We start from the raw sequence: 9,929 nt of genomic DNA, 5'->3' as shown, positions 1-9,929 counted from the left end.
TGCTCTTTATGCTTGTATTGAAACAGATAGCTATGGAGAGTGTTGCATACAGTGAAAGTTCGGCAGGCGCGAACCAAGAAATATCCCGACAGCATAGCCTCTCTCATTCGCGTCTCCTCGGTTTTCCAGACCGAGAGCTGGCCTTGTGGCGTAATTTGGTTGAATAGTGGACTTGAAGGGATGACATATTTCGGCCTAGGAAGTGAGCCGTAATCTCAGACCATGACATTGCCTCTTTTCCCTTAAGCCGCACCAGCAGCGCATTCTCGTCCGACGTGTACGGTCTCTAACCTGAACAACTTAGAGAGGGGACTGGGTACCAGCTTAGATGTACTGGCCCTACTGTGTGGTCTGGTCATATTACGCTGGAAAAGCCTTGGGCATGTCTCGACCTGATGGCCGAGGTACCTTTGAATCTGATCCACATGCCATCGCGTATCAAGGACCTCTACCTGCTAGTCATATTCACATCATTCTTTCTGCTCATTACGAGTTCTATATTGAACAAGGAAAACAATTGGAACATAGTGGAAAGACAATCGGCGTTGTTACGAACATTGAGGGCATCCGTTGGTACAAAGTGGAAGTTCGTGATGACTATGTCACTTCTCAATCATTAATAATCCAGTTTATTTCGCAGAAATCATCGAAATGAGGCGCACTTCCAAGGATCAGGAGTCAAGTCACTGCCTGTGTCTTGGCAGTCGCTATGACTAATATGGTTAAGTGCTCTCAAAAGGTGCTATACCAATGTAGCTAATTCCCACGTTCTACAGTACCAGGAGAGCAAATTGATTCTTGTACTTTCATGAAGAGCCGAAGCAGTTGGCAGCTTAAACAGGTTGTTAGAAGAAGGAAGATGTAGTATACCGATTGGAGCAAACTAATAACTATAGTATAACTTAGTTTCTTTCAAACTTTAAATCCTATTATCTTCTTCATATTTATTTGATCTTAATTTATTTCAATTCTTCACGCTTACAAATAACAGCGACATGATTGATCACTCGTCAGAAACAAGTATTTGGCTTCCCGCGTGGCTCCCTCGTAAAAGCGCTGGTCATCACTTGGCAACCCCAACTGTCGTGATGATGATGCCGGCCCAAACCTTATGAATGGACCACCATCGTATTCAGTATGAACAGCAAGGGACATGTTACACAGTATCTCATCATGACGTCTAGCTATACGCAGTTAAAAGAAGACTAGATAACCACCGATAATACCAACTGGTGCTCTTTATTAGCCCTCCATAATGACTACCCGCTATCTTCTCAACACTTCTCGCCCTATTCTTAAACCCTTACTATCTATTCAAACTCAAAGATTTATATCCCAATCCCCCATCACCATGTCTCGTATATCCGAAGTGATCAAGACGGACCACCGCGAAATCGAAGACTACTACAGCAAGATCCTGAATTCGACGACCGAAAAGGAGAAAACCGAATGGCAGAACCTGTTTACTTGGGAACTAGCCCGGCATTCCATCGCCGAGGAGCTGGTCGTTTATCCCCAGTTTGAGAAGTCATTGCCGGATGGTCGGGCGATGGCGGATAAGGATCGGAAGGAGCATCAATCGGTGAGTTAGCCTCCATCCATCCTTCATATTTTTCACATAGATATTTATTGATACAATGATGTATAGGTCAAAGAACAACTCAAGAAATTCCAAAACATGAAACCCACCGACCCAGCATTCGAATCTACCATCACCGCCCTGATGAAAGATCTGTCCGAACACATCAAAGAAGAAGAGAGACAGGATCTCCCCAAGCTAGAAGACGCCGTGTCAGCGGAGGAAAGCGAGGAACTGGCCAAGTCCTTTGGCAGGACGAAGATGTTTGTCCCCTCGCGTTCGCATCCAAGTGCGCCTGATAAGCCGCCGTTTGAGACGGCTATTGGTCTACTGATGGCTCCGATTGATCATCTCGCGGATTTGTTTCGCAAGTGGCCGCATACTAAGGGGATGCCGAATCCTTCGACGAAGTGATATCTATTGTTTGTTTTGTATGTGGCTATGTAATTTATTTCTGGAGTTGATGGTGTTGGATATGCTGATTGTTGGGTAGGAGGACGTGGGAAGAATGACACAGTAGTGCATCTTGTTAAGCTCGTCTGGTTTATGTAGCTATTTATGTGCCTGATATTACAATCTGTAATATGTATACCCAGTGGGATAATGCAATGTAGTCATATTCCCTGTCAAGATTATGTAGAACCCCCCTCCATCTCCTGTCCCTCACTTTCCTCTCCAGTAGACTTACTCCTCGCATCACCCAACCGTACATCACGCAAACACAAACTAAGAAGCAAACCCACCCCCGCAACAGCAGTATAAAACACCCACACCCAGCGCAACGCCGCCGTCAACGCACGAAACACCACCGTCCTCACCTCACCTCCAGGCAACGTCTCCACAATCGCTGCTGCCGCCGTCGACGCCTCCACGATCTCCTGCGCGACTGTCTCCCCCAGCACCGCGGCCAGAGCATCCCGTTGCCCGCTAACAGCGCGCGCATACAGCACCGATCCAACGACGACAGATATAGCAGCGGCCAGCTGGCGCACGAACGAGAATGTACCAGTGCCGCGACTCAACTCAGCAGGCGTGGTATTGGCTTGTAGAGCGATCAGGGTAGCCTGGAAGTTGGGGCCGATGCCGAGTCCGGCGACGATCTGAAAGAGGATAATCCGCGGCCAGGATTTAGTCGCGGGGAGGTCGATGAAGAGGCCGTAGCCCAGGGTGGTGAGGAACATGCCGAGGATGATGGCCTCGCGGGAGCGGCCGGTGGTGCGCATGACGAAGCCGGCGAGGCCGGAGGAGATGGCGAGGGCGCCTACGAGTGGGAGGAGGTAGACGCCGCTGAGGAGGGAGCTGGCGAGGAGGATGTTCTGGAAGTAGACGGGGAGGTAGAAGCAGGCACCGAGGAAGACGGTGGAGTGGCAGAAGTTGATGAGGAGGATGATGAGGTTGTATCGGTTGGAGAAGAGCGTGGTGGGGATGATGGGGATTTGCGCGACTCGGGCTTCGTAGATGAAGAAGAGGCCCGCGGTGAGGGCCCCGAAGATCAGGAGACAGATTATTGTGGGGGAGGACCAGGGATAGAGCGAGCCTCCTAGTTCGAGACCGAAGAGAAGCATGAGTGTCGCGCCGACAATCAGGCCCAGTCCAATCCAGTCGAGGGAGAGGAGGCCGGTTTTGAGAGGGGTGAGAGTTGCAGTGTGCAGTCGTAGGAAAAAGAGGAGGCCACAGAAGGCAAGGCCGCCGATGGGGACTGTGAATAGATGTTTAGAAGACAGGCGACTGGAGGAGAGGGGAAAGACGAACGATTGATATAGAAGCACCATCGCCAGGTCGAGTAGGTTGTGAAGGCGCCGCCGATGATGGGTCCGATGGCACCAGCAACCGCCCAGGTTGCCCCGAAAATCCCTAGATAGGCGGATCGGCGACGCACATTGAACATATCCGACACGCAGATATTGGCTAGCACAGTGATGCCGCCGCTGCCGACGCCTTGGATGGCGCGGCCCGCGATGACCATGTTGACGTTGATGGCTACGCCGCAGATCAAGCTGCCGCCCAGGAACAAGGCGACGACGGTCATGAGGATCGGTTTGCGGCCCCAGATGTCACTGAGGCGACCCCATAGCGGCACACAGGAGGCATTGGCTAGCAGATATGATGAGGCGATCCAGGTGTAGGCGCTGTCGGAAGCTCTGAAATGGGCGACCATCTCTGGAAGAGCGGTTGAGACGATGGTCTGGAGGAGTGAGATTTTGCCAATTAGATTCGAACTCATAGACCTACAATGTCTAGGGCTGCTAGGAAAACGCATAACTGTGCATGAATATTAGGAGGTGTATGATAAGTTACGACGGTTGATGATATGGCATGCATACACTTAAGGATGTCATCACAACGGCAACCCTTTGCTTGCTCTGGTGATGAGTGGGAAAGCTATCCTCCGCTGCTTCGGTAGAAGTATCTTTCCCCAGATCATGCTTGACATGGTTGGATAGGATATGGTCTTCTTCTAGGTGTTGGTACGGTCGGGGAGAGGGATCTTGCTCTGCATTGACCGCCATGAAACAGCGACTGCTGTGAAAGATGAAAGAAGAAAGGAGTGTGAAGGCCTCTAAGAAAGATGAAAATACAGTAATGATTGAATTCAGTGAATGAGCGGATACAAGCAAAGGCTGTAAAAAGGATAGATCATTGAGAAAATGGGTGAGTAGTCTTCACCGCAAAGATGACCACAAGATCCAGAGGACATATATGTAGGCAGCACTCTTTGACACCTTCATGACCAGCATGTGGGGAATCGATCGATCATGAATTTACACAACGTCATGGCTATTCTAGGCTGTGATCGCGATGCTAACAGTCTAACATGGGGTGGATCTGGCGGTGATTAGGGTGGACTCAGTGGAGAAGTCGGAAGGAAGCTTAAGAAAGGGGCAGAAGAGAGGGTTTGCGAGAGAATTACAAGGAACCACCGTATATGACGCACTAAGACATAATACCAAGCTATTCTATATAGCGAGTAAGCTCTGTATTTAGTAAATAGTGATATGTCAATATGATGAGAATGATTGCTTAGATGGGTCGTTGAAATTGGAATAGCATAACGGGACCCAGTTGGACAAATGTACCATCTACTAGCCGATGAGCCGGTCGGCAAAACTACAAAAAATATCATCCCACGTGGACTGCAATTGTGGGTCTTTAGTTTCTTTTCTCTGGCTGATAAAGTAAAAGCCGGAATTGCCAGTAGCAATCGACACCGGCCCGTACCGTGAGAGGAATTGGCGAAGATGCTTGGCCTTGTTATTGGGGGCCATCCATAGGCTTTCTAGCCGCACACTCAAGTACCCTAAATAGCGAAGACTAGTTTCCTACCTTACAGCCCCGTGATCAGGCTACATCAGGGTCTCCATCGGTTTCGCAAAATCTGAGCTGCAGCCTTTGGTTTCCTATCCCTGGTAAAGACCCCCTTCTTGTTCCCATCCACCCTGCTGATCCCAACAGCCGCTTGAAATTCCGCAAAGTTCCAGACGTTCTCTCCCACCACCGACTCAACACGGTCAAACACCCGATGATACATCTCGAGCAGTTGGACCTGAAACTCCTCGCTCCACGGAAGACCGAGCACCGAATGGAGGCCAGCCAAGGTATCTGCCCCATATTCCGTCATGACGATGGGCTTGTCGTATGTGCCCTCCCAGCCTAATAGCTCCTTTTCGAGAGCTGCTTCCGCTTCCTCAATCTCACCGGTTTGAGAATACCACCCGAAATAGCGGTTGAGGCAGAGGACATCAAACAGATCCGAGATTCGGTCCACCTCATACGTGGCGTCTCCATAGTTCGCAAAACATACGGGACGAGTTGAGTCAAGTTCATGAGCTAGGCCAACCAGTGGCGCGAAATACTCACGAGCTCCTACCTCTTGCGATGCAGGCTCATTTGCAATCGACCACATGACAACGCTGGCGTGGTTCTTGTCCCGAGCCATGAGCTCCCGGATGGCTTGCTTGTGCGCTTCACGGGTGTTGTTGTTGATCCCTTCTGGGGTGAATGTCTGCGGACTGTCGTCGCTGGAAACTCCAGCTCCAATGGAGTACGACAGGCCGACGGCGGGCGTCTCGTCAATGACAACAATTCCATGCCGGTCCGCATATTCCATCACCTCTTCGGCGTACGGATAGTGCGAGGTGCGGAACGAGTTGGCTCCCATCCACTTCATCAGCTGAAAATCGTGGACCATGTACGCTGGGTCATAGCCTTTGCCGCGCACAGTACTGTCCTCGTGCTTCCCAAAGCCAGTGAAGTAGAACGGCTTGTCATTGATGAGAAATCTGTTCCCACTGACTTTGACTGTGCGCACACCGGTCGCAACACTATAGGTGTCGATTATATTGTCGTCCACGCCAACTATGTTCACTCGGAATTGGTAAAGATATGCATCTCCTGGCTGCCACAGCCTGACGGAGTTTATTGCAACGGTACCGTGAGTGCCAGATGCTTCAGCCACAGTTGTTCCATCTTCATCAACCACGTCAATCTTGATGCGCTCTGTCGTCGTGTTGGAGACCGTGACAAGATAATTGATCAGCCCGGTTGTGCCGTTTACATCCGTGACGACTTCAATGTCTTCGATATGCTGCGTCGGAACAGAATACAGCGAAACGGAGCGTGCTAGTCCAGCGTAATTGAAAAAATCATGCTGATAGACCTGCACTTTTCTACCTGTATATTCCGCCACCTCGATCCTGCCTGGCGGGATAGTCTCATGAGTCAACTCGTTATTGACGGCGATAGTCAGTCGGAAGCTATCACCCGCAGAGACGAGACCCGTGATGTCTGCTTCAAAAGATGTGTAGCCGCCTACATGCTCGGCGACTAGATGGTCGTTGATATAGATGCGACCTTTGTGCGTGGCGGCATCAACGCGGATGAGGTATTGCTGCTGTGACCAGCCTCTGGGGACAATAGCTTCGCGCTGGTAGTAGACCCATCCGACATGGTCACGGATGCGACGATCGACAAGGATGTCGTTATAAGAGGCGGGAACGGGACACTCCAGATTGGTGGCTAATGGAGCTGTCCACGGTGTGGCCGTTTCATTATCGCTGGGTGCGAGAGCAAACTTCCAAAGTCCGTCGAGGGAGACTATATCTCTGAAGGGTGTGTATTGGGGCTTCAGCATTGCTGGTCTCTGCTGGACCGATTGACGTGGATGGAGAGCTGAGGGTATAGAGGATGCATGTCTAATTAGTGAAAGTAATGATAACCCTAAGAGGAACTTCATCATAACATAGTAATGCAGAACGCATCAGTAATCTCGATCTCCCATGAAGACGTGAGCTGTAAATGATATTAAAGTATGAGACGGCAATTGACCACCACACCATCGGCTGCTGATACACTCGTCACGTTGGCTACTTAATTAACTACCAAATCTTTTTCCAACAATGATATCTACTACCTGGCCCCGTAGTAGCCTTGCCAAGCCTATATCTCTGATTATACTTTGCAAGGTGGTCCCGAAACGGTCCCGAAAAGGGTCCAACATGCAGCCAAGAACTAAAGTGCGGAGAAAACAGAGAAAACGGTGCCCTCGGACCCTTATAACACTGTTATTATCAATTACCGACCAGGGATGGACTTGCTGGGGGTAGAGAGTATGATTCAGCCATAGATGGCGATCTTTTCGGTAACTATCAGTCCTTATCGTACAATCTTGCTGTGGCTGTATCAGGCTCTCTTGTATGTTTTCTCAAGGTGTTGACTAGATGACTCGTATTCACAGTCAGTTAGTATGTTAGATGGCCTTTCTGCCTCGATGGCAGTAAATCTCTCTTTTCGTGTCGTCAAAAATTTAGATATTATGCAGAATCAGTCCTTCCATTTGTGTCGGCATAGCGGGGCTAAAGCTAATGTACCTTGGCCTCTGTTTGAGCGTTCTACAACCGAAAAAAATAGGACAGAGCTTCATCTGCTGTATAATAGGACTGAAAAGAATGATTAATTGATTAAGTTTAATCAACCATTACAATCACTCGCCAACCAATCGATGAATGGTTGGATCTCAGGGAATAGGGACATTGTACCAAGGGAATGAGAAGAGGAATTTTCATGATAAATAATCCCGTAAGACCCAAATTAACCAGCCGAGCTTTCAGGAATGGGTGCGGCAGGCAACAAAGATGTAGGGAATGAGATAAAGCCAAACAAAGTGAAGATAGGGACATGCGGTGTTCACTTAAAAGCAGCACTGTGCAGAGTGATGAGCGGTGGATGTATTGGCTGGACTTTGGCACTGATCACGGCCCGTGAAGATAATGATTCGTCCATGTTAGGTTATTCCTTGGTTCGAAGTATTAAATGCACCCTTCTTGTGCACAAAGTGGCGTGATGGAGTCTATGCCACTGTGTACTGAAAACCTTACATTCACAGCTGACTCAATCGACGCTAACAGAATCGTAACATTTAAACCCCCTCCTACGCTCTTCCTTTTCTCCCAAAATTTTGGAAAAGTTCAACCTGTTGAGGTGTGCCCGGGTCTTGCCTATCAAGGACCGGAGACCTCCCCTCAATATCAGGTAATCTGGTATATACTATAAGAGCTCTCGTCTCCTCATTCAGGACCCGCCTACATCCCGGCACTATCAAACTCAAGTGCCCACCTTTATCTTTCTACAACGATGGCACAATGTCCACATCGTCTCCCTCAGATCCAACCTCCTCTGGCAAAATATCCACCGAACAGAAGAGCTCTCAAGCGACACAGCAATGGTACTCCTAACCCGGCTTAGCCAGACATCAGATATCTTCTTCCAGCCATCATGCACCTGACAGAACATCATCTTCTACGGTTGCTCACTTGTCTTCGTTGCGAACATAAAAATCAATTGGAGAGATGGTGAGCAAGCAAAGGAAACGCACCGCCATTTCAGAGGTTCCCAGCTTCCTGCAGCTATGAGGACGAAGCTCCTATATCTCGCCTTCTTATTTTGCCGCCATGATGGCCCATGTTGGAAGACTTGGCACCACCCACACAGATATATGATTCGCGACAATTGAAGAACCCTCAACGTCGAGAATTGTTTACTACAAGTTGGAAGCCCAAGGAAGTTAAGGATGCGGATGATTGGGGGGGAATATATAGAGGAATAAGAGGGATGAAAGGCTTTCAATGGACCAACCATCATGGTTGTCTATTCATCGATGAAGCTATAAGCTGATGATACGTTGTGGGCGGGACTGTTCAATTCTAAGTCGAGATGGCCTCTGGAACCTATTTGACTTTCATCATTTCTTATAGATTGGTCTCTTTTCGTCCGATGTTGTGCTCTGGTAAGTCAAAGATACTACGACGATGCTACCTTGATAAATGCTGATCGGCTTAGCTGCTTGAGGAAGGAGACTAGTGGATGCATGTTTGGACTTGCAAACATATTATTATATATATCTTAGTTTGATGACTGCGCTGTGGCCTGAACTACGGGTTGGATTCGGCTTTGAGAGTACGTGAATGGATTCACCCTCCAGGAACAAACGAGAACAAGTAAACCGTTCACTAAGACGTTGCATTTTCGCTGACTATTGAGAACTTTAGAATCACATGGCACCATAACGTACTCGCTGCCGCACGATATGTCTTGCTCGCTGCCGCAAAAGGTCAGGGCCTTCTGTATATAGCCCACTTCTCAGGGAATTGGCCCATATGTCCTTTCACGAACGGCTTTACTCCAAAGGTATAAAAGCCACTCTCCTACTCTGTCGGTCGGTTCTCTCTTCTTGTTCTCTCCAAGTTCCCTGCTCTTGCCATACATCTGTTTATAACAATGTCTTGGATTGAGTTGGAATACGTTGTGCTAGTCATGACGGTTATCACCTCCGTTCTCGTATTCTACCATGAGGCGACCAAGATTCGAACGTGGTATCGCAACCAACAGGACATCAGGGTTGCTCAACTGAGTATCTCTGACTCCACCCAGCAGTTGACGGTGATTCGTTCGCCGCCTCCAGCTTTGCTGCCGATCTATTCCCATCCAGCAATCGAACTCAACACTTGGGAGACTCAAGGTACCTTGGGGGAAGGCACTCGACTTGAGGACTCGGGTGAACGGGGAGATCGGATGTGGTATGAAAATGAGGCACAGTGGTAGTTGCGTTTACATTTCGTTGGCTTGAGAACTTTTCTGGTTGAGCGGACGAGGGAGGGAGGGAGCGCCACCGGCGATGAGTCCACCCTTCTATGTAGGGCCGGTGATTAGTAGCCTTCGGGCGAAGCTAAGAAGGACTCAGATGTATTTAGATCAATGAAAGCGTTTGCAGTTTTCCTTCTTCTTCTTCTTCTTCTTTCCCGTATTTTGAAATGGGTTAGCTCCTATAGAGTCATCCTCAGGGTTGCTCCCCGAT

At 49.0% G+C, this 9,929-nt stretch overlaps 5 protein-coding genes across 5 annotated transcripts; 3 read left to right on the top strand and 2 right to left on the bottom strand.

Moving 5' to 3' along the window:
- Positions 1-328: 328 nt before the first annotated feature.
- ASPBRDRAFT_28249 (uncharacterized protein) lies at positions 329-655 on the top strand (the record flags this gene model as incomplete). The annotated part of the gene is made up of 1 exon (XM_067622489.1): positions 329-655. The coding sequence occupies one exon, from the start codon at positions 329-331 to the stop codon at positions 653-655; it is 327 nt and encodes a 108-aa protein (XP_067482550.1).
- Positions 656-1,351: 696 nt separating this feature from the next.
- ASPBRDRAFT_193947 (uncharacterized protein) lies at positions 1,352-1,993 on the top strand (the record flags this gene model as incomplete). Its single annotated transcript, XM_067620692.1, has 2 exons — positions 1,352-1,582; positions 1,649-1,993. 2 exons carry the CDS (start codon positions 1,352-1,354, stop codon positions 1,991-1,993), a joined length of 576 nt encoding a protein of 191 aa, XP_067482549.1.
- Positions 1,994-2,116: 123 nt separating this feature from the next.
- ASPBRDRAFT_40580 (MDR family MFS transporter) lies at positions 2,117-4,221 on the bottom strand. Its single transcript, XM_067624383.1, has 4 exons — positions 3,904-4,221; positions 3,812-3,841; positions 3,332-3,764; positions 2,117-3,278 (listed from the first exon to the last, which is right to left on the bottom strand). Exons 1-4 carry the CDS (start codon positions 4,087-4,089, stop codon positions 2,212-2,214), a joined length of 1,716 nt encoding a protein of 571 aa, XP_067482548.1. The 5' UTR covers positions 4,090-4,221; the 3' UTR covers positions 2,117-2,211.
- Positions 4,222-4,680: 459 nt separating this feature from the next.
- Positions 4,681-6,822, bottom strand: ASPBRDRAFT_40579 (uncharacterized protein). The gene has a single exon (XM_067624382.1). The coding sequence runs from the start codon at positions 6,810-6,812 to the stop codon at positions 4,929-4,931; it is 1,884 nt and encodes a 627-aa protein (XP_067482547.1). The 5' UTR covers positions 6,813-6,822; the 3' UTR covers positions 4,681-4,928.
- Positions 6,823-8,988: 2,166 nt separating this feature from the next.
- Positions 8,989-9,853, top strand: ASPBRDRAFT_482344 (uncharacterized protein). The gene is made up of 2 exons (XM_067626049.1): positions 8,989-9,031; positions 9,124-9,853. Exon 2 carries the CDS (start codon positions 9,353-9,355, stop codon positions 9,674-9,676), a length of 324 nt encoding a protein of 107 aa, XP_067482546.1. The 5' UTR covers positions 8,989-9,031; positions 9,124-9,352; the 3' UTR covers positions 9,677-9,853.
- The last annotated feature ends 76 nt before the right edge of the window (positions 9,854-9,929 follow it).

Source organism: Aspergillus brasiliensis (genome assembly GCF_001889945.1).
Source record: "Aspergillus brasiliensis CBS 101740 unplaced genomic scaffold ASPBRscaffold_3, whole genome shotgun sequence".
Lineage (NCBI taxonomy): Eukaryota > Fungi > Ascomycota > Eurotiomycetes > Eurotiales > Aspergillaceae > Aspergillus > Aspergillus brasiliensis.
This window is presented reverse-complemented; position numbering and strand designations above follow the sequence as displayed.

What these genes read in the sequence shown, in the direction of transcription:
- ASPBRDRAFT_40580 (XM_067624383.1), bottom strand. Translation starts at nt 4,089, where the DNA reads ATGGCGGTCAATGCAGAGCAAGATCCCTCTCCCCGACCGTACCAACAC. An exon ending in TTGTGATGACATCCTTAAGT is followed by an intron (nt 3,842 to 3,903) that starts GTATGCATGCCA and finishes ATTCATGCACAG; the next exon opens with TTATGCGTTTTCCTAGCAGC. An exon ending in TCCTAGCAGCCCTAGACATT is followed by an intron (nt 3,765 to 3,811) that starts GTAGGTCTATGA and finishes TCACTCCTCCAG; the next exon opens with ACCATCGTCTCAACCGCTCT.
- ASPBRDRAFT_482344 (XM_067626049.1), top strand. Translation starts at nt 9,353, where the DNA reads ATGTCTTGGATTGAGTTGGAATACGTTGTGCTAGTCATGACGGTTATC.
- ASPBRDRAFT_40579 (XM_067624382.1), bottom strand. Translation starts at nt 6,812, where the DNA reads ATGAAGTTCCTCTTAGGGTTATCATTACTTTCACTAATTAGACATGCA.